General features: G+C 66.3%; 1 protein-coding gene and 1 long non-coding RNA gene across 3 annotated transcripts in view; both read left to right on the top strand.

Annotated features, from left to right (window-relative positions):
- Positions 1-26,495, top strand: part of LOC127465987 (filamin-A-like) — a gene marked incomplete at its 3' end in the record, with an annotated part of 28,249 nt that extends 1,754 nt beyond the window's left edge. Inside the window, 16 exon segments of the mRNA XM_051776511.1 lie at positions 1,425-1,772; positions 1,774-1,858; positions 6,328-6,576; positions 7,832-7,929; positions 8,698-8,845; positions 10,415-10,533; positions 11,464-11,541; positions 13,954-14,116; positions 14,753-14,953; positions 17,844-17,981; positions 19,305-19,428; positions 20,824-20,960; positions 22,628-22,821; positions 23,906-24,019; positions 24,985-25,198; positions 26,370-26,495. Of these exon segments, the coding sequence (XP_051632471.1) occupies positions 1,506-1,772; positions 1,774-1,858; positions 6,328-6,576; positions 7,832-7,929; positions 8,698-8,845; positions 10,415-10,533; positions 11,464-11,541; positions 13,954-14,116; positions 14,753-14,953; positions 17,844-17,981; positions 19,305-19,428; positions 20,824-20,960; positions 22,628-22,821; positions 23,906-24,019; positions 24,985-25,198; positions 26,370-26,495 (2,455 nt within the window).
- Positions 21,435-22,361, top strand: LOC127465986 (uncharacterized). 2 transcript variants are annotated; one of them, XR_007902509.1, is made up of 4 exons: positions 21,435-21,809; positions 21,861-21,911; positions 22,047-22,252; positions 22,304-22,361. It is a non-coding gene; the product is annotated as an uncharacterized LOC127465986 (long non-coding RNA). The 2 variants fall into 2 exon arrangements; XR_007902508.1 differs by lacking the exon at positions 21,861-21,911 and having other exon boundaries at positions 21,435-21,776; positions 21,963-22,252.
- Positions 26,496-26,545: the final 50 nt, after the last annotated feature.

The raw sequence follows: 26,545 nt of genomic DNA, 5'->3' as shown, positions 1-26,545 counted from the left end.
TGGGGGTCCCCCAGTGTGGGGGTCCCTCGGTGTGGGGGTCCCTCTGTAGGGATGGGGGGGGGTCCTTGAGGGGGGTGGGTCATGTTGGGGAGCACCAAGGGGGTCCCCCGGGGTGGGATCCCCCCGAGGAGATGTTTGGGGGTCCCTCATTGAGGGGGGGGGTCCCTCAGTGAGGGGTTCCCCTGTTTGGGGTCACCTGGTGTGGGGGTCCCTCATTTGGGGAGGGGGTCCCTCAGTGTGGGGGTCCCCTGGTCTGGGGTCCTCATGTCGGGGCGTGGGGGTGTCTGGGGGTCCCCTGGTGTGGGGGTCGCCCAGTAGGGATGTGGGGGGGGTTCCTCATTTTGGGGGTCCCACAGTGTGGGGATGCTCAGGGATCCCTCGGGGTGGGGGTCCCTCATTTTGGGGGTCCCCTGGTGTGGGGGGGTCCCTCAGTGTGGGGGTCCCTCATTTTGGGGGTCCCCTGGTGGGGGATGCTCAGGGGGTCCATCAGCGTGAGGGTCTCCCGGTGTGGGGGTCTCTCAGTGCGGGGGTCCCTCAGTGCAGGGGGCTCTCGGTGCGGGGGTCTCTCAGTGCGGGGGTCTCTCAGTGTGGGGGTCCCTCAGTGCAGGGGGCTCTCGGTGTGGGGGTCTCTCGGTGCGGGGGTCCCCCGGTGTGGGGGTCTCTCAGTGTGAGGGTCCCCTGATGTGAGGGTCTCTCAGTGCAGGGGTCTCTCGGTACGGGGGTCTCTCGGTCCTTCATTCCGGGGGTCTTTCATCCCGGGGCTCCCTCGCTCTGGGGGTCTCTCCTTGTGGTGGTCCCACTTTGGGGGGGTCCCACGGTGCGGGGGTCTCTTGGTGGGGCGGTCCCACGGGACGGGGGTCTCTCGGTCCTTCAGTACGGGGGTGCCTCGGTCTGGGGGTCTCTCCATGCACCAGTCCCACTTTGTGGAGGTCCCTCGGTCTGGAGGTCCCTCGGTCTGGGGTCTCTCCATGTGGGGGTCCCTCGCTCTAGGGGTCTCTCCGTACACCGGTCCAAATTCTCGGGGGTCCCTCCCTCCTTCCTTACGGAGGTCCCTCGGTCTGGGGGTCTCTCCATGCATTGGTCCCACTTCTCGGGGGTCCCTCGGTCTGGGGGTCTCTCCGTACACCAATCCCACTTCTCGGGGGTCCCTCCTTCCCTCCCTCCCTCCTTCCTCACGGGGGTCCCCTTCACGGGGGTCCCTCCCTCCTTCCCTACGGGGGTCCCTCGGTCTGGGGGTCTCTCGGTGAACTGGTCCCACTTCTCGGGGGTCCCTCGGTCTGGGGGTCTCTCCGTGCACCAATCCCACTTCTCGGGGGTCCCCCCCTCCCTCCCTCCTTCCTCGCGGGGGTCCCCCTCGTCGGTGGTCCCTCCCTCTCTCCCTCCATCCTGCCTCCTCCCCGCTCACACCCCTCGCCCTCCCGCAGCCCCCCCGAGCCGGCCCAGCGCAGGCGCGGCCCCTCCTCCGCCCCCCCCGTCCCCTCCCCGGTGCTCGCCCCCCTCGCACGATGAGCGGGGCCGGGCGGGGCCGCGCGGAGCCCGCGGGCCGGGGCGAGGCGGACGCGGAGATGCCGGCCACCGAGAAGGACCTGGCGGAGGACGCGCCCTGGAAGCGCATCCAGCAGAACACCTTCACCCGCTGGTGCAACGAGCACCTCAAGTGCGTCCAGAAGCGGGTGGGCAACCTGCAGACCGACCTGGGCGACGGGCTGCGCCTCATCGCCCTCCTCGAGGTGCTGAGCCAGAAGCAGATGGGCCGCAAGTACAACGCGCGCCCCCACCTTCCGCCAGATGCAGCTGGAGAACGTGTCGGTGGCCCTCGAGTTCCTCGAGAGGGAGAACATCAAGCTCGTCTCCATCGGTGAGCGGAGCCCCCGGGATGGGGATGGGGGGGCGTCCGACGGGATGGGGGGGGCGTCCGACGGGGTGGGGGGGGTTGGGAGGGGGGTGGGGGAGGCGCGGGGAGAGGGAGAAGGTCGGGGTGGGGTCTGTCGGTGTGTGAGGAGGGGGACGGGGAGACCCCCGGGATGGGGATGGGGGGCGGCGGGAGGGGTGGGGGGGCGCCGCCGGGGTCCGCGGGGTGCAGGGAGAGGGTCCGAGCGCTCTCCGCTGGTGATGGGAGGGGGGTGGTCGCCCTAAAAAGGACCCGGGAGACGGGGGGAGATGCTGGGGGAGCCCTGAGACACGGCGGGGGGCTGTTGGAAGACCCCCGGGCTCCGGGGGAATTGGGGGGGGGGGGGGCGGTTGAGGTGCGTTGAGAGGGAGAACATCAAAGTGGGGGCTGTTGGTGAGCGAGGGGGAGACCCCCGAAATGGGAGACCCCCGAAAGACACCCCAGAGATGAGGGATTGAGGTGCTTGAGGGGCAGAACGTCAGACGGGGGTCCGTCGGCGAGCGGGAGACCCCCGAAATGGGGGGGGGGGGAGGGTCCGAGGGGATGGGGGGGTTGAGGTGCTTTGAGAGGGAGAACATCAAAGTGGAGTCTCCCCCTCCCACCCCCCCCCCCAAAAAAAGGGACCCCAAGATGGGGAGGTCGAGGTGCTTTGAGGTGGAGAACGTCCAGGTGGTCTCCATTAGTGAGGGGGGGGGGGACGGGGAGCCCCCCGAAAGGGACCCCGGAGATGGGGGGAGATGCTGCGGGACCCCTGAGACGCGGGGGAGGGGCTGTGGGGAGACCCCCGGGCTCCGGAGGCGTGGGGGGGTTTGGGGGCCTTGAGAGGACCCCAGAGATGGGGAGAGGGTCTGTTCGGGGACCCCCCGACCCCAGAGATGAGGGGGGGGGTCTGTCTGGGGACCCTCGGACCCTGGAGATGGGGGGCGGTCGGTTGTGGGACCCCCGGGCCCCACAGATTGAGGGGGGGTCGGTTGTGGGACCCCCGGACCTCAGAGATGAGGAGGGGTCTGTTGTGGGACCCCCCGGACCCCAGAAATGGAGGGGGGTCTGTTCGGGACCCCGGGGCCCCACAGATTGGGGGGGGGGGTCTGTTTGGGGACCCCCGAACCCCAGAGATGGGTGGGGGGTCTGTTGTGGGACCCCCGGGCCCCACAGATTGAGGGAGGGTCGGTTGGGGACCCCCAGACCTCAGAGATGAGGGGGGGTCTGTTGTGGGACCCCCAGACCCCAGAGATGGGGGGGGTCTGTTCGGGGACCCCCGGGGCCCCACGGATTGAGGGGGGGTCTGTTGGGGACCCCCGGACCCCAGAAATGGAGGGGGGTCTGTTTGGGGACCCCCGGGCCCCACGGATTGGGGGGGGGGTCTGTTGGGGACCCCCATACCCCAGAGATGAGGGGGTTTGGTTGTGGGACCCCCGGGCCCCACGGATTGAGGGGGGGGGGTCTGTTGTGGGACCCCCGGACCCCGGAGATTGGGGAGGGGTCTGTTGGGGACCCAGAGATTGGGGGGGGGGGTCGGTTGAGCGACCCCTGGGCCCCAGAGATTGGGGAGGGGGCCCGATGGGACCCCCGGGCGTGCAGGGGAACCCCCTCCCCCAAATGAGACCCCCGAGTGAGGGGGGGGGGGGCCCTAAAACTCCACCGTGATTTGGGGGGGGGGGGCTGCGGGCCCACCTTGGGGAGCCCCCCGAAGCCCAGAGTAACGGGGGGGCTTTGGGGAGGCCCCTCCCCAAAAGGGAGACCCCCGAGCCGCCTTTGGGACGCCCCCCTAAGGGGCGGACCCCCCCCCCCACGGTCCAGGGACGCTTTTGGGGGTCCCCCCGATGGGACGGGGGTGAGACCCCCCCCCCGGAGACCCCGCAGGAGTGGCCGCCTTGCCCCCCCTCCCCAAAATGCTTTGGGGGTCCCGCTCCTGCAGCCCCCCCGTGTTTGGGGGTCTTGAGACCCCCCCCCCCAGCCATGAATCCCGCACGGGGGGGCTCCATGGAGAGACCCCCCCCGCCCTCCGCAGCCCCCCATTGCCCCCCCCCCATCGGAGCCCCCCGCAGGGCCCTGCCCGGGCCCCCTCCCAGATTTGGGACCCCCGATCCCCCCCCGGCGGCCCCACAACAAAGGCGGGGGGGCGGCGGGGCCCCCTCCCACCCCAGGAATGCGGGGGGGGGCGGGGGGGTCCCGCATCCTGCGGGCGCCCTTTGCGGGGGGGGAGGATCAGGGGGGGGGCTCGGGGGTCCCGGGGGGTCCCAGCGAGGGCGGGGGGCGCCGGGGGGTCCCGGGGGGTCTCGAGGGTGGGGGGGTTTGGGGGGCGGGGGTGGGGGCGGGGCCCCGGCGGTGCCCGAGCCCTTATATGGCCAAAAAATGCTGGAGCGGGGGGTGGGGCCGCGGCCCATCCCCCACCCCAGCACCGCCCAACCCCCCCAACCCCCCCCCCCAAACCGCGGGGCGGGACCGGGGGCCGCCGTTACACCCCCAAAAATGGGGGCCCGGGGGGTAACGGGGGCGGGGGACCCGCCCCGAGACCCCAAAACCCCGGCGGGGCCCGGGGGCCGCTGTCACGCCCCCCCCGGGGAGGGGATGGTGGGTAACGGGGGCGGGGGGACCGCCCCCACACCCCAAAACCGCTCCGGGGAACTGGGGACACGCCCCCAGACCCCAAAACCGCTCGTGGGGAAGTGGGGACACGCCCCGAGACCCAAAACCACCAAAGGGAATTGGGGACACACCCCCAGACCCCAAAACCTCTCGTGGGGAACTGGGGACCAGCCCTGACACCCCAAAACCGCTGGTGGGAACTGGGGACACGCCCCTGGACCCCAAAAGTGCCAGTGGGAACTGGGGACACGCCCCCAGACCCCAAAAGCACCCGTGGGAACTGGGGACACGCCCCCAGACCCCAAAACCTCTCGTGGGGAACTGGGGACCAGCCCTGACACCCCAAAACGACGGGTGGGGAACTGGGGACACGCCCCTGGACCCCGAAAGTGCCAGTGGGAACTGGGGACACGCCCCCAGACCCCAAAAGCACCCGTGGGAACTGGGGACACGCCCCCAGACCCCAAAACCTCTCGTGGGGAACTGGGGACCAGCCCTGACACCCCAAAACGACGGGTGGGGAACTGGGGACACGCCCCTGGACCCCGAAAGTGCCAGTGGGAACTGGGGACACGCCCCCAGACCCCAAAACCGCTGATGGGGAGCTTGGGACACGCCCCGAGACCTGAAACCACCAAAGGGAACTGGGGACACACCCTGAGACCTAAAACCACCAAAGGGAACTGGGGACCAGCTCTGACACCCCAAAACCGCTGGTAGGGGCGGGGCACCCCGCCCTGACACCCCAAAACCGCTGGTAGGGGTGGGGCACCTGCCCTGACACCCCAAAACCCGCCCGTGGGAACTTCAGCACCTGCCCTGACACCCCAAACCACTGACGGGGTCTGGGGACCCACCCTGACACCCCAAAACCTCAACAGGGACTGGGACACCCACCCTGAGACCCCCAAATCACCCTGAGACCCCCAAATCACTGATGGGGGCTGGGGACCCGCCCTGACACCCCAAAACCTCAACAGGGACTGGGACACCCACCCTGAGACCCCCAAATCACTGATGGGGACCAGGACACCCGCCCTGACACCCCAAAACCCCAACAGGGACTGGGACACCCACCCTGAGACCCCCAAATCACCCTGAGACCCCCAAATCACTGATGGGGGCTGGGGACCCGCCCTGACACCCCAAAACCTCAATAGGGACTGGGACACCCACCCTGAGACCCCAAAATCACTGATGGGGACCTGGACACCCACCCTGAGACCCCAAAACCACCCTGAGACCCCCAAATCACTGATGGGGACCAGGACACCCGCCCTGAGACCCCAAAACCACCTTGAGACCCCGTCTCTGTGGGGTGTCCCTGTCCCTGGGGAGTGTCCCCCAGCACCTCCCCATCCCTGTGGGGTGTCCCCTGTCCCTGTGGGGTGTCCTCATCCCTATGGGGTGTCCCCTGTCCTTATGGAGTGTTCCCCTGATGTGTCACACCCCTGTGGGGTGTCCCCATCCTTGTGGGGTGTCCCTGTCTCTGTAGGGTGTCCTTCAGTGTGTCCCCATCCCTGTGGGATGTCCCCTTGTCCCTGTGGGGTGTCCCTGTCCCTGCAGGGTGTCCCCTGGTGTGTCCCCATCCCCTGGTGTGTCCCCTGTCCCTGTGGGGTGTCCCTGTCCCTGTAGGGTGTCCCCTGGTGTGTTGCATCCCTGTGGGGTGTCCCTGTCCCTATGGGGTGTCCCTGTCTCTGCAGGGTGTCCCCTGTCCCTGTGGGGTGTTTCCATCCTTGTGGGGTGTCCCCTGCTGACCCCAAATCCCCTCGTTCTGACCCCAAATCCCCTCGTTCTGACCCCAAATCCCCTCGTTCTGACCCCAAATCCCACCCTGTCCCCCCCAGACAGCAAAGCCATCGTGGATGGGAACCTGAAGCTGATCCTGGGGCTGATCTGGACCCTCATCCTGCACTACTCCATCTCCATGCCCATGTGGGACGAGGAGGACGAGGAGGAGGCCAAACGCCAGACCCCGAAGCAGAGGCTGCTGGGCTGGATCCAGAACCGGCTCCCCCAGATCCCCATCACCAACTTCAGCAAGGACTGGCAGAGCGGGAGGGCACTGGGAGCACTGGTGGACAGCTGTGCCCCCGGTGAGGGCACTGGGAGCACTGGGAGGGGGCATTGGGGGCACTGGGAGCACTGGTGGACAGCTGTGCCCCCGGTGAGGGCACTGGGAGCACTGGGAGGGGGCACTGGGAGCACTGGGAGGGGCACTGGGAGCACTGGTTGACAGCTGTACCCCCGGTGAGGGGCACTGGGAGCACTGGGAGGGGCACTGGGAGCACTGGGAGGGGCACTGGGGACATTGGGGACACCGGGAGGTGGCCTCGGGGCACACGAGGACGTGGGTGGTGGCACTGGGAGGACACGGGGACACGGGGAAGTGGCCCCAGGGAGGGGTGGGGACACAGGGAGGTGGCCCTGGGGACATTGGGGACACCAGGAGTTGGCCCTGGGGCACATGAAGGTGTGGGTGGTGGCTCTGGGGACACTGGGGACATGGGGAGGTGGCCCTGGGGACACAGGGAGGTGGCTCTGGGGCACATGAAGGTGTGGGTGGTGGCTCTGGGGACATGTGGGGACACGGGGAGGTGGCCCTGGGGTGCACAGGGGGGTGGGAGGTGGCTCTGGGGGTGCTCAGGGACACTCTGGGGTGGCTTTGGGATAGAAGGGGACATGGGGGTGACCCTGGGGACACTCTGGGGTGACCCTGGGATGGAAGGGGACATGGGGATGGTCCTGGGGACACAGGGATGGCCTTGGGATGGAAGGGGACGTGGGGGTGACCCTGGGGACACCAGGGACACTCTGGGATGGCCCCAGGATGGAAGGGGACATGGGGATGCTCAGGGACACTCTGGGGTGGCCCCAGGATGGAAGGGGACATGGGACATGGGGGTGCTCAGGGACACTCTGGGGTGGCCCCGGGATGGAAGGGGACAAGGGAGTGACCCTGGGGACACCAGGGATGGCCTTGGGATGGAAGGGGACGGGGGGGTGGCCCTGGGGACACTCTGGGGTGACCCTGGGATGGAAGGGGACATGGGGATGGTCCTGGGGACACAGGGATGGCTTTGGGATGGAAGGGGACGGGGGGGGTGGCCCTGGGGACACCAGGGATGGCCTTGGGATGGAAGGGGACATGGAGGTGGCCCTGGGGACACCAGGGATGGCCCTGGAGGGTTGTGGGGTCACGGCAGGGTGGTCTTAGGGGGCCACAAGGACATTGGGGGGTCTCTGTGGGTGCTTTGGGTCACCCTGATGTGCTCGGGGACAGTTTGGGGTGGCGTTGGTGGCACGGGGGGGACCCGAGGGGCCCGGGGGTGACCGGTGCCACCCCCCCAGGGCTGTGCCCCGACTGGGACTCGTGGGACCCGAGCAGGCCCGTGGACAACGCGCGGGAGGCGATGCAGCAGGCGGACGAGTGGCTGGGCATCCCCCAGGTGAGACCCCCAGTGACCCCCCAGTGACCCCCCCACAACGGGATCACCCCCAGGCTGGGGGGGTACAGGGGGACCCCAATGACTCCCCTGGTGACCCCCAAAGACCCCCCCCAATGTGATCACCCCCAGGCTGGGGGGGCCCTGAGGGACCCCAATGACTCCCCTGGTGACCCCCTGGAGATCCCCCAATGACCCCCCCGTGACCCTGCAGTGACCCCCTGGTGACCCCTCTCCATAAACCCCCCCAGTGACCCCCTGGGGACACCCCATCCCTTCCCCCTCCCCCAGGCTGGGAGGGCGCAGGGGGACCCCAATGACCCCCCTGGTGACCCCCAAATGACCCCCCACAACGTGATCACCCCCAGGCTGGGGGGGTTCAGGGAGACCCCAGTGACCCCTCTGGTGCCCCCCCAATGACTGGCCTGATGACCCCCCAATGACCCCCCCTCCTCAATGTGATCACCCCCGGGCTGGGGGGGTGCAGAGGGACCCCAGTGACCCCCCTGGTGACCCCCCAATGCCCTCCCCGGTGCCCCCCCCACCAGCCTGGGGGTTCAGGGGGACCCCAGTGACCCCCCAGTGCCCCCTCGTGCCCCCCCGGGTGACCCCCCAATGACCCCCCCCTTCCCCAGGAGATCACCCCCAGGCTGAGGGGGTTCAGGGGGACCCCAATGACCCCCCAATGCCCTCCCCAGTGCCCCCCCCACCAGCCTGGGGGCACAGGGGGACCCCAGTGACCCCCCTGGTGACCCCCCCGTGCCCCCCCAGGTGATCACCCCCGAGGAGATCGTGGACCCCAACGTGGACGAGCACTCGGTGATGACGTACCTGTCCCAGTTCCCCAAGGCCAAGCTCAAGCCGGGGGCCCCCCTGCGCCCCAAACTCAACCCCAAGAAGGCCCGAGCCTACGGCCCAGGTGAGGGGGGGCTGCGGGACCCCCGGCCCCACCCGGCCCCACCCGGCCTTGGGGGTCACGGTGGTTTTGGGGCTTTGTGGGGGGCAGTTCCCTGGGGATTTGGGGTCCCTCACCCCATCCTGGGGGGCTCTGGGAGCCCCACACCCCATAGGTCTGGGGGGGCTCATTTGTAGGTGTGGAGTGATGCTGATTTGGGGGTGTTGAGGGGACAGTTCCCTGGGGATTTGGGGTCCTTGGGATTTGGGGATTTGGTGTTGTGAGGATGGTTCCCTGTGGATTTGGGGTCCTTTACCCCATCCTGGGGGGCCCACGTGCCCCCCACCACATAGAACTCAGGGCCTCATTTGTAGGTGTGGGGTGGTGCTGGTTTGGGGGTGTTGAGGGGGCAGTTCCCTGGGGATTTGGGGTCCCTCACCCCATCCTGGGGGGCTCTGGGAGCCCCCCACCCCATAGATCTGGGGAGGCCTCATTTGTAGGTGTGGAGGGGCCCCTGTGGTGGGTGTGGGGGACCCCTGAGGTGTCTCTGGGACCCCCATGGTGGGCAGGGGGGGCTGACAGGGGAGTCCCACAGGGAATGAGCCCACCGGGAATGTGGGACCCCCGTGGTGGGTGTGGGACCCCCAGGGTGGGTGTGGGACCCTCGGGTGCATCTCAGACCCCCGTGGTGGGTGCAGGACCCCCGTGGTGGCTCTGGGACGCCCGTGGCAGGGCCGGGGGCTGACTGGGGGTCCCGCAGTCCCACTGGGAGCACGGTGACCCTTTGGTGGCTCTGGGACCCCTGGGGTGGGTGTGGAACCCTTGGGTGCATCTGAGACCCCCATAGAGGGTGCAGGACCCCCGTGGTGGCTCTGGGACCCCCGTGGTGGGTGTGGGACCCCCAGGGTGCATCTGAGACCCCCATAGAGGGTACGGGACCCCCGTGGTGGCTCTGGGACCCCCGTGGTGGGTGTGGAACCCTCAGGTGCATCTGAGACCCCCATAGAGGGTGCGGGACCCCCGTGGTGGCTCTGGGACCCCCATGGTGGGTGTGGGACCCTTGGGTGCATCTCGGACCCCCGTGGTGGGTGCAGGACCCCCGTGGTGGCTCTGGGACCCCCATAGAGGGGCAGGGGGCTGACTGGGGGTCCAGCAGTCCCACCGGGAGCACGGTGACCCTTTGGTGGCTCTGGGACCCCCGTGCTGGGTGTGGGACCCCCAGGGTGCATCTGAGACCCCCATAGAGGGTGCGGGACCCCTGTGGTGGCTCTGGGACCCCCAGGGTGGGTGTGGAACCCTTGGGTGCATCTGAGACCCCCATAGAGGGTGCGGGACCCCCGTGGTGGGTGTGGGACCCCCGTGGTGGGTGTGGGACCCCCAGGGTGCATCTGAGACCCCCATAGAGGGTGCGGGACCCCCGTGGTGGGTGTGGGACCCCCAGGGTGCATCTGAGACCCCCATAGAGGGTGCGGGACCCCCGTGGTGGGTGTGGGACCCTTGGGTGCATCTGGGACCCCCAGGGTGGGTGCAAGACCCCTGTGGTGGCTCTGGGACCCCCGTGGCGGGGCAGGGGGCTGACTGGGGGTCCCGCAGGGATCGAGCCCACCGGGAACATGGTGAAGCAACGGGCCGAGTTCACGGTGGAGACCATCAGCGCGGGGCAGGGGGACGTGCTGGTCTACGTGGAGGACCCCGCCGGGCACCGAGAGGAGGTGAGGGGGGGCTTCGGGGGGCTTCGGGGGGCTCGGGGGGCTGGGGGAGCTGGGGGGGAGCTGGGGAAGGGGGACTGGGGGTGACAGGAACGTCCCTGTAGTGGGTTCAGGGCTGGGGGGCTCTGAGCTGGTGCGGGGTTTGGGGGTGGGGGTGGGTCTCTGGGTGGTTTGGGGGGCTGGGGGTCGGTCTCTAGGCATTTCGGGGGGCTTTGGGGGGCTGGGGGTCAATCTCTGGGTGGTTTGGGGGGCTGGGGGTCAGTCTCTTAAGTGGTTTGGGGGGCTCTGGGGGGCTGGGGGTCAGTCTCCAGGCAGGTTGGGGGGCTCTGGGGGGCTGGGGGTCAATCTCCAGGCATTTTGGGGGGCTCTGGGGGGGCTGGGGGTCGGTCTCTAGGCAGTTTGGGGGGCTGGGGGTCAATCTCTAGGCTCTTTGGGGGGCTCTGGTGGGTTGGGGGTCGGTCTCTAGGTATTTTGGGGGGCTCTGGGGGGCTGGAGATGGATCTCCAGACAGTTTGGGGGGCTCTGGGGGGCTGGGTGGCCATGGATGGGTGAAGAGGAACATCTCTGTCGTTGGTTCAGGGCTGGGGGTCTCTGAGCTGGGATGGAGTTTAGGGATGGGGGTCAATCTCCAGGCATTTTGGGGGGCTTTGGGCGGCTCTGGGGGTCGGTCTCTAGGCATTTTGGGGGGCTCTGGGGCTTGGTCTCTAGGCAGTTTGGGGGGCTCTGGGGGGCTGGAGGGCCATGAATGGGTGTTTGGGGTGAACGGGAACGTCTCTGTCCTTGGTTCAGGGCTGGGGGTCTCTGGGCCGGGACGGGGTTTCAGGTCTCGGGGTGGGTCCCTGGGGGTTTGGGGGGTCTCTGGGGGGGGCCACAGGACGTTCGGGTCCCCCCGAGGGGGTCTCACATCTCCCCCCCCCACCCTGTGCCCCCCAGGCTAAGGTGGTGGCCAACAACGACAAGAACAGGACCTTCTCCGTGTCCTACGTCCCCAAAGTCACCGGCACGCACAAGGTGGGGTCTGGGGGGGGCTTGGGGGGACTGGGAGGGACAGGGAGGTGTTTGGGGGGGTCTTGGGGCTTTTTGGATGGGGGGCTGTGGGGGGACATTTTGTGGGGGGACATGTTGTGTGGGGCCGCGTGAGGGGGTTTTGTGGAGCTGCGTGAGAGGGTTTTGTGGGGACATTTTGTGTGGGTCTGTGCGAGGGGGTTTTGTGGGGACATTTTATGTGAGGCTGTGTGAGGGGGTTTTGTGGGGACATTTTGTGTGGGGCTGTGTGAGGGGGTTTTGTGGGGACATTTTATGTGAGGCTGTGCGAGGGGGTTTTATGGGGACATTTTGTGTGGGGCTGTGTGGGGGGGTTTTGTGGGGACATTTTGTGTGGGGCTGTGTGAGGACGTTTTGTGGGGACATTTTGTGTGGGTCTGTGCGAGGGGGTTTTGTGGGGACATTTTGTGTGGGTCTGTGCGAGGGGGTTTTGTGGGGACATTTTGTGTGGGGCTGTGTGAGGATGTTTTGTGGGGACATTTTGTGTGGGGCTGCATGAGGACGTTTTGTGGGGACATTTTGTGTGGGGCTGTGCGAGGGGGTTTTGTGGGGACATTTTGTGTGGGTCTGTGCGAGGGGGTTTTGTGGGGACATTTTGTGTGGGTCTGTGCGAGGGGGTTTTGTGGGGACATTTTGTGTGGGGCTGCGTGAGGGGGTTTTATGGGGACATTTTGTGTGGGGCTGTGTGGGGGGATTTTGTGGGGACATTCTGTGTGGGTCTGTGCGAGGGGGTTTTATGGGGACATTTTGTGTGGGGCTGCGTGAGGACGTTTTGTGGGGACATTTTGTGTGGGGCTGCGTGAGGAGGCTCTGGAGGGCTGTGTGGGGTTGTGTGAGGAGATTTTGTGGGGGCTGTGGGGGTCTGTAAGGGGCTGTGTGAGGACATTTTGTGTGGGGCTGTGTGAGGGGGTTTTGTGTGGGGCTGTGTGGGGTTGAGTGAGGAGGCTCTGGGGGGCTGTGTGGGGCCATTTTGTGTGGGTCTGTGTGAGGGGGTTTTATGAGGACATTTTGTGTGGGGCTGCGTGAGGGGGTTTTGTGGGGACATTTTGTGTGGGGCTGCATGAGGACGTTTTGTGGGGACATTTTGTGTGGGTCTGTGTGAGGGGGTTTTATGAGGACATTTTGTGTGGGGCTGTGCGAGGGGGTTTTGTGGGGACATTTTGTGTGGGGCCATGTGAGGGAATTTTGTGGAGCTGCATGAGAGGGTTTTATGAGGACATTTTGTGTGGGGCTGTGTGAGGATGTTTTGTGGGGACATTTTGTGTGGGGCTGCGTGAGGACGTTTTGTGGGGGCATTTTGTGTGGGGCTGTGTGAGGGGGTTTTGTGGGGCCATGTGAGGACATTTTGTGTGGGGCTGTGTGAGGAGGCTCTGGGGGACTGTGTGGGGACATTTTGTGGGGGCTGTGTAGGGTTGTGTGGAGGGGGTTTTTTGAGGGCTGTGTGAGGACAATTTGTGAGGGGCTGTGGGGGTCTGTAAGGGGCTGTGTGAGGACATTTTGTGTGGGGTTGTGTGAGGAGGCTCTGGGGGGCTGTGGGGACATTTCGTGTGGGGCCACGTGAAGAGGTTTTGTGTGGAGAATGTGTGGGGACATTTTGTGGGGGCTGTGTGGGGTTGTGAGGAGGCTTTGGAGGGCTGTGTGGGGAGATTTTGTGTGAGGCTGTGTGGGGAGTGTGTGAGGACATTCTGTGGGGTCTGTGTGGGGCTGTGTGAGGAGGCTTTGGAGGGCTGTGTGGGGACATTCTGTGGGGTCTGTGTGGGGTTGTGAGGAGGCTTTGGAGGGCTGTGTGGGGACATTTTGTGGGGTCTGTGTGGGGTTGTGAGGAGGCTTTGGAGGGCTGTGTGGGGACATTCTGTGTGGGGTTGTGTGGGGACATTTTGTGTGGGGCTGTGTGGGGTTGTGAGGAGGCTTTGGAGGGCTGTGTGGGGACATTTTGTGTGAGGCTGTGTGGGGAGTGTGTGAGGACATTCTGTGGGGTCTGTGTGGGGCTGTGTGAGGAGGCTTTGGAGGGCTGTGTGGGGACATTTTGTGGGGGCTGTGTGGGGTTGTGAGGAGGCTTTGGAGGGCTGTGTGGGGACGTTCTGTGGGGTCTGTGTGGGGTTGTGAGGAGGCTTTGGAGGGCTGTGTGGGGACGTTCTGTGTGGGGCTGTGTGCGGAGGCTCTGGGGAGGAGTCTCTGGGGGGCTCTGTGGGGTCTGTGCCCCCCTCCTGATCCCACCCCCCAATTCCTTGCCCCCCTCCCCAGGTGATGGTGCCATTTGTGGGTCTGGGCACTTTCTGCGAGGACACTGTGTGGGGCCGTGAGGGTTCTCTGGGGGGCTCTGTGGGGTCTGTGCCCCCCTCCTGATCCCACCCCCCAATTCCTTGCCCCCCTGCCCAGGTGACGGTGCTGTTTGCGGGGCAGCACATCGCCAAGAGCCCCTTCGAGGTGCAGGTGGGGCGGGCGGCCGGCGACACCGGGCGGGTGTCGGCCCAGGGCCCCGGCATCGAGCCCACGGGCGTCGTGGCCAACAAGAGCACCTACTTCGACATCTTCACTGCCGGTGAGCGGCTCGGGGGGGGCTCTGGGGGGCTTGGGGGGCTTTGAGGGGTCAAGCTAGGACTGGAGGGAACCAGACCCTGAGAGTTTGGGGGTCTCTGGGTTTTACTGGAGGGCTCTGGGGTGTCAAGGGAAGGCTGGAGGGTGTCATACCTGGGGGTTTGGGGGTCCAGCGTTGGGTCAGGGCCGGGTGGGGGGTTCTCTGCCCCTCTGGGGGGGGTCTTCAGCCCCCCCTGATGCTGTGGTACAGGTGTAGGCCCGGGTGAGGTGGGGGTCTCCATCACGGACCCAGGTGGGGTGGGGGTCTCCATCATGGACCCCAGCGTGGGGGGGGGATTTGGGGGCTCAACATTGGGTCAGAGTGAATGGGGGTGAGTCCATCCCCCTTGGGGGGGGTCTCTGCCCCTCTGGGGAGGGTCTGCAGCCCCCCCTGACACTGTGGCACAGGCGCAGGCCCGGGTGAGGTGGGGGTCTCCATCACAGACCCGGGTGGGGTGGGGGTCTCCATCATGGACCCCACTGTTGAGGGGATTTGGGGGCTCAATTTGGGTCAGAGTGAATGGGGGTGGGTCCATCCCCCTCGGGGGGGGTCTCTGCCCCTCTGGGGGGGTCTGCAGCCCCCCCTGACGCTGTTTTGCAGGCGCAGGCCCGGGTGAGGTGGGGGTCTCCATCACGGACCCCGGCGGGCGCCGCGGGGCGGTGGAGCCGACGCTGGAGGATCGCGGGGACGGGACCTGGCGCTGCACCTACAGACCCCAGAGCGAGGGCCCCCACACCGTGAACGTCACCTTCGGGGGGGTCCCCATCCCCAAGAGCCCCTTCAACGTCACTGTGGGGCAGGGTGAGCCCCCACCCCCAGCTCGGGGGTCTCTGTCCTCCAACCCCCCCAACTCGGGGGTCTCTGTCCTCCAACCCCCCTGGTTTGGGGGTCTCTGTCCTTCCCAGCTTGAGGGTCTCTGCCCTCCAACCCCCCTGGTTTGGGGGTCTCTGTTCTCCAGCCACCCCAATTCAGGGGTCTCTGTCCTTCCCAGCTTGAGGGTCTCTGTCCTCCAGCCCCCCCAACTTGGGGATCTCTGCCCTCCAACCCCCCTGGTTTGGGGGTCTCTGTCCTTCCCAGCTTGAGGGTCTCTGCCCTCCAACCCCCCAGCTCGGGGGTCTCTGCCCTCCAACCCCCCTGGTTTGGGGGTCTCTGTCCTTCCCAGCTTGAGGGTCTCTGCCCTCCAACCCCCCTGGTTTGGGGGTCTCTGTCCTTCCCAGCTCAGGGACCTCTGTCCCACCTCACCTCGGGCTCTCTGCCCCCCTCCCCACACATGGGGGTCTCTGGGGGTCTCTGTCCATCCCCGCTCGGGGGGTCTCTGTGCTTCTGCCCCCCCCAGGCCCTTGTTGGGGGGGGTCTCTCGCTGAACGGGGGGGCTGTCGCTGCTGGGGGGGGGTCTCAAGCCCCCCATGACTCTGCTCTGTCTCTCTCCACCTGTCCTGGTCTGTCTGTCTGTCCGGGAAGCGCCGACCGGGGCCTCGCGGGTCACCCACCTACGGTACGGGGGGGCGGGGGGTGCTCCCGGACCCCTGACCCCTCCTGACCCACCCAGATCCCTACGGAGCCCTTTGGGGTGTCCTGGACCCCTCCTGACCCACCCCGATCCCTACAGAGCCCTTTGGGGTGTCCTGGACCCCTCCTGACCTACCCAAATCCCTATGGAGCCCTTTGGGGTGTCCTGGACCCTCTTGGGTCCCTCCTGACCCCCCCAAACCCCTACAGAGCCCTTTGGGGTGTCCTGGACCCCTCCTGACCTACCCTGATCCCTACAGAGCCCTTTGGGGTGTCCTGGACCCCTCCTGACCCCCCCAAACCCTCACAGACCCCTCTGGGTCCCTCCTGACCCCCCCAAATCCCCACAGACCCCTCTGGGTCCCTCCTGACCCCCTCAAACCCCTACAGAGCCCTTTGGGGTGTCCTGGACCCCTCCTGACCTACCCTGATCCCTACAGAGCCCTTTGGGGTGTCCTGGACCCCTCCTGACCCCCCCAAACCCTCACAGACCCCTCTGGGTCCCTCCTGACCCCCCAAACCCCCACAGAACCCTTTGGGGTGCCCCAGACCCCTCTGGGTCCCTCCTGACCCCCCCAAATCCCCACTGTGCCCTTTGGGGTTCCTCCCTGAAGCACCTGCCCCAAAGTGGGGCTGGGGGTCCCCCAGGTCCTTCCTGGACCCTCCCCACAGCCTCATGTGGGTCTGGGGGTCCCTCAGGTCCTTCCTGGACCCTCTCCCCGCACTGTGTGCCCCAGTGTGGGTCAGGGGTCCTCCTGGGTCCTCGGGGGTCCCCCGGATCCTTCCTGGACCCTCTCCCCCCACTGTGTTCCTCAAAGTGGGTCTGGGGGTCCCTCAGTCCTTCCCAGACCCTCTCCCCATATCACCTGCCCCAAAATGGGTCTGGGGGTCCCCCAGTCCTTCCTGGACCCTCTCCCCATATCACCCGCCCCAAAATGGGTCTGGGGTCCCCCCCATCCTTCCTGGACCCTCTCCCTCCACTATGTTTCTCAAAATGGGTCTGGGGGTCCCCCAGTCCTTCCCAGACCCTCTCCCCATATCACCTGCCCTAATATGGGTCTGGGGGTCCCCCGGATCCTTCCCAGACCCTCTCCCCACAGCACCTGCCCTAATATGGGTCTGGGGGTCCCCTGGCTCCTCGGGGGTCCCCCAGACTCCCACGTCCCCCCTCTCCTCCCCCCCAATCCCACTCCTGTCCCTGCATCCCCCACCCTCGGGGTGCCCCCGGGGACACGGGGATCCCCCCCCTGGGGACACGGGAATCCCCCCTTGGGGACACGGGAATCCCCCCCCCTGGGGACACGGGAATCCCCCCGTGGGGACACGGGAATCCCCCCCGGGGACACAGGAATCCCCCCCTGGGGACACAGGAATCCCCCTCCCGGGGACACGGGATCCCCCCCCCAGGGGACACAGGAACCCCCCTCGGGACACGGGAATCCCCCCCCGGGGACATGGGAATCCCCCCCTGGGGACACGGGAATCCCCCCCTGGGGACACGGGAATCCCCCCCCCTGGGGACACAGGAACCCCCCTCGGGACACGGGGATCCCCCCGGGGGACACGGGAATCCCCCCCGGGGACACGGGAATCCCCCCCCTGGGGACACGGGAATCCCCCCGTGGGGACACGGGAATCCCCCCCGGGGACACGGGATCCCCCCCTGGGGACACAGGAATCCCCCTCCCGGGGACACGGGATCCCCCCCCCAGGGGACACAGGAACCCCCCTCGGGACACGGGAATCCCCCCTGGGGACACGGGAATCCTCCCTGGGGACACGGGAATCCCCCCCCTTGGGGACACGGGGATCCCCCCCCTTGGGGACACGGGAATCCCCCCTTGGGGACACGGGAATCCCCCCCCCCCGGGGACACGGGAATCCCCCCCTGGGGACACAGGAATCCCCCTCCCGGGGACACGGGATTCCCCCCCCCAGGGGACACGGGAATCCCCCCCCTGGGGACACGGGAATCCCCCCTGGGGACACGGGAATCCCCCCCCTTGGGGACACGGGAATCCCCCCCCTGGGGACACGGGAATCCCCCCCTGGGGACACGGGGATCCCCCCCCGGGGACATGGGGAACCCCCCCGGGGACACAGGGATCCCCCCGGGGTGGGGGGTCGTTTTTGGGGGTCTCCAGCCTTGGGGACCCCCCTGAGCCCCCGTTTGCCCCCCCAGCCTGCAACCCCGGGGCGTGCCGGGCCGTGGGCCGGGGGCTGCAGCCCAAGGGGCTGCGCGTCCATGAACCCGCCGAGTTCAAGGTGTTCACCAAGGGCGCCGGCAGCGGGGACCTCAAGGTCACCGTCAAGGGCCCCAGTGAGTCCGGGGGGGAGCTTTGGGGGGCTTTGGAGGGCTCTGGGGCCTTCTGGGGGGGAATGGAGGGGCTTCGGGGGGGTCTGAGGGGGTTTGGGGGGGAATTGAGGGGCTTCTGGAGGGTCTGGGGGGGTTTGGGTGAGAATTGAGGGGGTTCAGGGGGGTCTGAGGGGGTCTGGGTGGGAATCGAGGGGGTTCTGGGGGTCTGAAGGGGGGTCTGGGGGGTCTGAGGGGGTCTGGGTGGGAATCGAGGGGCTTCTGGGTGGGAATTGAGGGGGTTCTTTGGGGTCCGAGGGGGTTTGGGGGGGAATTGAGGGGGTTCTGGGGGTCTGAGGGGGTTTGGGGGGGAATTGAGGGGCTTCTGGGGGGTCTGAGGGGGTTCTGGGTGGGAATCGAGGGGGTTCTGGGGGGTCTGAGGGGGTTCTGGGTGGGAATTGAGGGGGTTCTGGGGGGTCTGAGGGGGTTCTGGGTGGGAATCAAGGGGGTTCTGGGGGGTCTGAGGGGGTTCTGGGGGGTCTGAAGGGGGTCTGGGTGGGAATCGAGGGGGTTCTGGGGGGATTGGGAGCACCTCAAGGGGATTAGGGGCGACCCTTCACCTCCGTCTTGTGGGGTTCTGGGGTCCCTGGGGGAGGGTCCCTCCTGTTTTTGGGGTTCTGGGTGGGAATTGAGGGGGTTCTGGGGGGTCTGAGGGGGTTTGGGGGGGAATTGAGGGGGTTTGGGGGGGAATTGAGGGGGTTTGGGGGGAATTGAGGGGTTTCAGGGGGTCTGAGGGAGTTTGGGGGGGAATCGAGGGGGTTTTGGGGGATTGGGAGCGCCTCAAGGGGATTGGGGATGATTCTTGCCTTGTCTCGTGGGGTTCTGGGGTCCCTGGGGGAGGGTCCCTCCTCTTTTTGGGGGGTCTGAGGGGATTTGGGGAGGAATTGAGGGGGTTTGGGGGTGAATTGAGGGGGTTTGGGGGGGGTCTGAGGGGGTTTGGGGGGGAATTGAGGGGGTTTGGGGGAGAATTGAGGGGGTTTGGGGGGCTTTGGGGCTCCTGGTGTTTTGTGGGGGTCCCTGGGGCAGGTCCCAGTTTTGGGGGGGGCTGTTCCCGGTTTGGGGGGGTATCCCTGGGGGTGTCCTGATTTTTTGGGAGGGGTTGTCCCTGGGGGTGTCCTGATTTTGGGGGGGGTTTGTTCCCCGTTTTGGCAGGATGGGGGCTTGTTGCCGGTTTTTGGGGGGTGTCCCGTTTTTTGGGGGTGTCCTGGTTTTTCGGGGGGGTGTCCCTGGGGTTGTTCCCAGTTTTTGGGGCCCCCCCTCTGACCCCCCCCGTCCCCTCCCCACCCCCAGAGGGCCCCGAGGCCGTGAAGCAGAAGGACCTCGGGGACGGCACCTTCGGGTTCGAGTATTTCCCCACCGTGCCCGGGACCTACACGGTGACAGTGACCTGGGGGGGCCAGCACATCCCCCGCAGGTGAGGGAATGGGGGCACTGGGGGGCACTGGGGGGCACTGGGAGGGACTGGGAGGGACTGGGGGGCACTGGGAGGGACCTACACGGTGACAGTGACCTGGGGGGGCCAACACATCCCCCGCAGGTGAGGGAATGGGGGCACTGGGGGGCACTGGGAGGGACTGGGAGGGACTGGGAGGGACCTACACGGTGACAGTGACCTGGGGGGGCCAGCACATCCCCCGCAGGTGAGGGAATGGGGGCACTGGGGGGCACTGGGAGGGACTGGGAGAGACACTGGGGGCACTGGGAGGGACTGGGAGAGACACTGGGGGGACTGGGAGGGACCTACACGGTGACAGTGACCTGGGGGGGCAGCACATCCCCCGCAGGTGAGGGGCTGGGGGCACTGGGGGGCACTGGGAGGGACTGGGAGGGACACTGGGAGGGACTGGGAGGGACACTGGAAGGGACTGGGAGGGATACTGGGGGCACTGGGAGGGACTGGGAGGGATACTGGGGCACTGGGAGGGATGCTGGGAGCACTGGGAGGGGCATTGGAGGCACTGGGAGGGGCTGGGCAGCGCTGGGGGGCACTGGGAGGCACTGGAGGGCACTGAGGAGAACTGGGATGGACTGGTCTTACTGGGAGGGACTGGGCAGCACTGAGAGGTACTGGGAGAGACCAGGTGTTACTGGGAGGAACTGGGCAGCCCTGGGGGACACGGGGCTGGACTGGGGCCTCTGGGAAGGCCCAGGAGGCACTGGGAGGGACTGGGCTGCACTGGTGGGCACTGGTGGGCACTGGGGGGGCCCTGAGGAGGACTGGGGGGCACTGGTGGTCACTGGGTGGCACTGAGGGGCTCTGGGGGTCACTGGGCCGCACTGGTGGTCACTGGTGGTCACTGGGTGGCACTGGGGGGCCCTGAGGAGGACTGGGGGTCACTGGGGGGCACTGGGTGGCACTGAGGGGCTCTGAGGAGGACTGGGGGTCACTGGGGGGCACTGGGGGGCCCTGAGGAGGACTGGGGGTCACTGGGGGTCACTGGGTGGCACTGAGGGGCTCTGAGGAGGACTGGGGGTCACTGGGGGGCACTGGGGGGCCCTGAGGAGGACTGGTGGTCACTGGTGGTCACTGGGTGGCACTGAGGGGCTCTGGGGGTCACTGGGCTGCACTGGTGGTCACTGGTGGTCACTGGGTGGCACTGGGGGGGCTCTGGGGAGGACTGGTGGTCACTGGTGGTCACTGGGTGGCACTGGGTGGCACTGGGGGGCTCTGGGGAGGACTGGGCCTCACTGGTGGTCACTGGGTGGCGCTGGGGGGCTCTGGGGAGGGCTCAGCACCCCCCTGTCCCCCCTGCCCTGGGTGCCGGGGCGGTTTGGGGGTCCCTGCCCTGACCCCCCCTGTGCCCCCCAGCCCGTTCGAGGTGAAGGTGTCCCCCGAGGGCGGCTCCCCCCGGGTCCGGGCCTGGGGGCCGGGGCTGCAGGGGGGGGTCGCCGGGAAATCGGCCGATTTCATGGTGGAGGCCATCGGGGACGACGTCGGGACCCTCGGTGAGGGGCACAGGGGGGCACAGGGGGGGCACAGGGACCCTCGGTGAGGGGCACGGGGGGGCACGGGGGGACTCAGGGGGGCTCTGGGGGGGCATGGGGGGACTCTGGGGGAGGGGAGGGGGCTCGGGGACAATGTTGGGACCCTCGGTGAGGGGCACGGGGGGGCTCTGGGGGAGGGGAGGGGGCTCAGGGATGATGTTGGGACCCTCGGTGAGGGGCACGGGGGGGCTCGGGGGGGCACATGGGGGCACAGGGGGGCCTGGAGACCCCCTGGGGGAGGGGAGGGGGCTCGAGGATGATGTTGGGACCCTTGGTGAGGGGCATGGGGGGGCACGGGGGGGCACAGGGACCCCCTGGGGGAGGGGAGGGGGCTCAGGGACAATGTTGGGATCCTCAGTGAGGGGCACGGGGGGGCAAAGGGGGGCTCTGGGACCCTCTGGGGGAGGGGAGGAGGCTCAGGGATGATGTTGGGACCCTCAGTGAGGCTGATTTTGGGGTCCCTTTCCCGATTTCTCAGTGGATTTTGTGCTTCCAGGCTGACTTTGGTGTCCTTTTCCCAATTTTCTCGTGTATTTTGTGCTCCCTGACTCATCTGGGGTTCCCTTTCCAGGTTTCTCAGTGCATTTTGTGCTCCCTGACTCATTTGGGGTTCCCTTTCCAGATTTCTCTGTGTATTTTGTGCTCCCTGACTCATTTGGGGTTCCCTTTCCCAGGTTTCTCAGTGGATTTTGTGTTCCCTGACTCATTTGGGGTTCCCTTTCCCAATTTTCTCCGTGTATTTTGTGCTCCCTGACTCATCTGGGGTTCCCTTTGCAGGTTTCTCGGTGGATTTTGGGGTTCCCTTTGCAGGTTTCTCTGTGTGTTTTGTGCTCCCTGGCTGATTTGGGGTTCCCTTTGCAGGTTTCTCCGTGTGTTTTGTGCTCCCAGGCTGATTTGGGGTTCCCTTTGCAGGTTTCTCGGTGTATTTTGTGCTCCCAGGCTGATTTGTGGTTCCCTTCACAGGTTTCTCGGTGGATTTTGGGGTTCCCTTTCCAGGTTTCTCAGTGTATTTTGTGCTCCCTGACTCATCTGGGGTTCCCTTTCCAGGTTTCTCAGTGCATTTTGTGCTCCCTGACTCATTTGGGGTTCCCTTTCCAGATTTCTCAGTGTATTTTGTGCTCCCTGACTCATTTGGGGTTCCCTTTCCCAGATTTCTCTGTGTATTTTGTGCTCCCTGACTCATTTGGGGTTCCCTTTCCCAATTTTCTCCGTGTATTTTGTGCTCCCTGACTCATCTGGGGTTCCCTTTGCAGGTTTCTCGGTGTATTTTGTGCTCCCAGGCTGATTTGTGGTTCCCTTCGCAGGTTTCTCGGTGGATTTTGGGGTTCCCTTTCCAGGTTTCTCAGTGTATTTTGTGCTCCCTGACTCATCTGGGGTTCCCTTTCCAGGTTTCTCAGTGTATTTTGTGTTCCCTGACTCATTTGGGGTTCCCTTTCCCAATTTTCTCCGTGTATTTTGTGCTCCCTGACTCATCTGGGGTTCCCTTTGGCAGGTTTCTCGGTGGATTTTGGGGTTCCCTTTGCAGGTTTCTCGGTGTATTTTGTGCTCCCTGGCTGATTTGGGGTTCCCTTTGCAGGTTTCTCCGTGTGTTTTGTGCTCCCAGGCTGATTTGTGGTTCCCTTTCCCAGGTTTCTCAGTGGAGGGCCCATCCCAGGCCCGGATCGAGTGCTCGGACGGGGGGGACGGCTCGTGCTCGGTGCGTTACTGGCCCACGGAGCCGGGGCCGTACGCGGTGCACGTGCTCTGCGACGGGGAGGACATCCGGGGCAGCCCCTTCATGGCCGACGTGCGGCCCGCGCCCCCCGACTCCTTCCCGGAGAAGGTGGGACCCCAAAAACCCCCAAAATCCCCCCCAAATCCCCCCCACAGCCCCTTCATGGCCGACGTGCGGCCCGCGCCCCCCGACTCCTTCCCCGAGAAGGTGGGACCCCAAAAACCCCATCACAGACCCCCCAAACCCCCCCCCACAGCCCCTTCATGGCCGACGTGCGGCCCGCGCCCCCCCGACTCCTTCCCCGAGAAGGTGGGACCCCCAGAGACACCCACAGCCCCCACAATCCCCCACAGACCCCCCAAATCCCCCCCACAGCCCCTTCATGGCCCCGCGCCCCCCAACTCCTTCCCCAAGAAGGTGGGACCCCAAAACCCCCCAAAAACCCCATCAGAGACCCCCCCAAAATCCCATCACAGCCCCTTCATGGCCGACGTGCGGCCCGTGCCCCCCGACTCCTTCCCGGAGAAGGTGGGACCCCAAAAACCCCATCACAGACCCCCCCCAGCCCCCTCATGGCCCCCCACCCCCTGACTCCTTCCCGGAGAAGGTGGGACCCCAAAATCCCCCCCACAGCCCCTTCATGGCCCCCTACCCCCAGACTCCTTCCCGGAGAAGGTGGGACCCCCCCAGACCCTCCAAACAACTCACAGACCCCCAGGGACACCCAGATCCCCCCTTTTCCCCCCAAATGTCCCCCAAATCCACCCTTTTCCCCTCAAATCCCCCCTCAACACCCCCAAATCCCCCTTTTTCCCCCCCAAATCCACCCTTTTCCCCTCAAATCCCCCCCTCAACACCCCCAAATCCCCCTTTTTCCCCCCCAAATCCCCCTTTTTCCCCCCCAAAACCACCCTTTGCCCCTCAAATCCCCTCCTTTCCCACCCAATGCCCCTCAAATCCACCCTTTTCCCCTCAAATCCTCCCTAACCCCCCCCAAATCCCCCCTTTCCCCCCCCCAAATGCCCCCAAATCCACCCTTTTCCCCTCAAATCCCCCCCTCAACACCCCCAAATCCCCCTTTTTCCCCCCCAAATCCCCTCAAACCCCCCTTTTCCCCCCCTTTTGCCCCCAAATCCCCCTTTTGCCCCCAAATCCCCCCCCCCAAACCCCTGAACCCCCCCGTGCCCCCCAGGTGAAGGCCCACGGGCCGGGGCTGGAGCAGTCGGGGGTCTCGGTGAACAAACCCACCGAGTTCACCGTGGACGCCAAGAACGGGGGGAAGGGACCCCTCAAAGTGCAGATGCAGGTGAGGGGGGGCTTCTGGGGGGCTGGGGAGGGGATTTAGGGGGTCTGGGGGGTGATTTTGGGGTAATTTGGGGGGATTTGGGGAGTCTGTGGAGGGGTTGGGGGGAGCTGCCAATGGGATTTGGGGGGGGCTCTGGGGGGACTTGGGGGGGCTATGAGGGATTTGGGGGGGCTGGGAGTGGATTTGGGGGATCTGTGAGGTGATTTTGGGGTAATTTGGGGGGATTCAAGGGGGTCTGTGGAGGGTTTGGGGGACCTGTGAGTGGATTTGAGGGGGGCTGTGGGGTGATTTTGGGGGGACTGTGAGGGATTTGGGGGGTCTGTGAGGGATTTGAGGGGTCTGTGAGGGATTGGGGGGGCTGTGGAGGAATTGGGGGGGGCTATGGAGGGATTTGGGGGTCTATGGGGGGATTTGGGGGGGCTATGAGGGATTTGGGGGGGCTGGGAGTGGATTTGGGGGATCTGTGAGGGATTTGGGGGGGCTGTGCAGGATTTAGGGGGGCTGGGAGTGGATTTGGGGGGGCTGTGGAGGATTTGGTGGGTCTGTGAGGGATTTGGGGGAGCTGTTAGAGGGATTTGGGGGGTCTATGTGGGATTTGGGGGTGTCTGTGGGAGGATTTGGGGGATGAGGATTTGAGGGGCTCTGGGAGAGTTCAGGGAATGGAGGATTTGGGGGCACTGGGGGGGACTTGGAGGGGCTGTGGGAGGGATTTGGGGGATGGGGGGGATTTGGGGTTTCTTTGGGGACATTTGGGGGGGTCTTTACACAGGATTTCAGGGGTCCCTCCCCATTCCAGGTGGGATCTGAGGCGATTTTGGGGCGACACCAGGAGGATTTGGGACCCCCTTGGTGGGGGGCTGAGGGGCCATGGGGGGGAATTTGGAGTCCCAGCGGGGTGTGGGTGGATTTGGGGGGGTCTCAGGGCGGGTTTTGGGGGGTCCTGACCCCCCTTTTTCCCCCCCCAGGACTCGGAGGGGAACCCCGTGGACGTGTCGGTGAAGGACAACGGGAACGGGACCTTCAGCTGCTCCTACACCCCAAAAAAACCCATCAAACACACGGCCATGGTGTCCTGGGGGGGGGTCAACATCCCCCAGAGCCCCTTCAGGGTGAGAGGGGACCCCAAAAATGGGGATGGGGGGGTCTGTGGGGGTCACCATCCCCCAGAGCCCCTTCAGGGTGAGGAGAGACCCCAGAAATGGGGATTGGGGGGTCCTGGGGAAGGTCAACATCCCCCAGAGCCCCTTCAGGGTGAGAGGGGACCCCAAAAATGGGGATGGGGGGGTCCCAAACCTGTGTCTGGGGGGTCCTGAACCCAGGTTTGGGGGGTCCCACCTGCCCAAGGGGATCCTGAACCCAGATTTAGGGGGTCCCATTTTTCCAAGGGGTTTCCAAACCCAAGTTTAGGGGGTCCCACCTGCCTTGGGAGGGTCCCAAACCCAGATTTAGGGCATCCCACCTGCCCGGGGGGGGGTCCCAGACCTGGATTTGGGGGGTCCCATCTCCCCGGGGGGGGGTCCCAAACCTGGTTTTGAGGGGTCCCAAACCTGGGTTTAGGGGGGTCCCACCTGCCCAAGGGGGTCCCAAACCCAGGTTTAGGGAGTCTCACCTGCCTGGGAAGGGTCCCAAACCTGGGTTTAGGAGGTCCCACCTGCCCAGGGCGGTCCCAAACCCAGGTTTAGGGGGTCCCACCTTTCCAGGGGGGTCCCAAATCTGTGTTTAGGGGATCCCACCTACCTGGGGAGGGTCCCAAACCTGTGTTTGGGGGGTCCCACCTGCCCAAGGGCGTCCCAAACCCAGGTTTAGAGGGTCCCACCTGCCCTGAGGGGTCCCAAACCCATGTTTAGGGTGTCCCATCTCCCCGGGGGGATCCCAAACCCGGGTTTAGGGGGTCCCATCTCCCCGGGGGGGTCCCAAACCCATGTTTAGGGTGTCCCATCTCCCCGGGGGGATCCCAAACCCGTGTTTAAGGGGTCCCATCTCCCCGGGGGGGGTCCCAAACCCATATTTAGGGGGTCCCATCTCCCCGGGGGGATCCCAAACCCATATTTAGGGGGTCCCATCTCCCTGAGGGGGTCCCAAACCCATGTTTAGGGGGTCCCATCTCCCCGGGGGGATCCCAAACCCATATTTAGGGGGTCCCATCTCCCTGAGGGGGTCCCAAACCCGTGTTTAGGGGGTCCCATCTCCCCGGGGGGATCCCAAACCCATATTTAGGGGGTCCCATCTCCCTGAGGGGGTCCCAAACCCGGGTTTGGGGGGGTCCCATCTCCCCGGGGGGGGTCCCAAACCCGGGTTTGGGGGGGTCCCCCGTCCCCGGTGGTCCCGCTGACACCCATCCCCGTTGCAGGTGGGGGGTGGGGGGCCGGCAGCCACCCCCACAAGGTGAAGGTTTACGGACCCGGCGTGGCCAAGACGGGGCTCAAGGCCCACGAGCCCACCTACTTCACCGTGGACTGCAGCGAGGCCGGCCAGGGTGGGCACGGGGGAGGCTCAGGGGGGGCTCTGGGGGGGCTGGAGATGGGG

This window comes from Manacus candei, unplaced genomic scaffold, assembly GCF_025592945.1.
Source record: "Manacus candei isolate 608988 ecotype Guabito, Panama unplaced genomic scaffold, ASM2559294v1 h1tg000554l, whole genome shotgun sequence".
Classification (NCBI taxonomy): Eukaryota; Metazoa; Chordata; class Aves; order Passeriformes; family Pipridae; genus Manacus; species Manacus candei.
The sequence above is the reverse complement of the archived record's forward strand: the minus strand, read 5'-3'. Positions and strand labels throughout refer to the sequence as shown.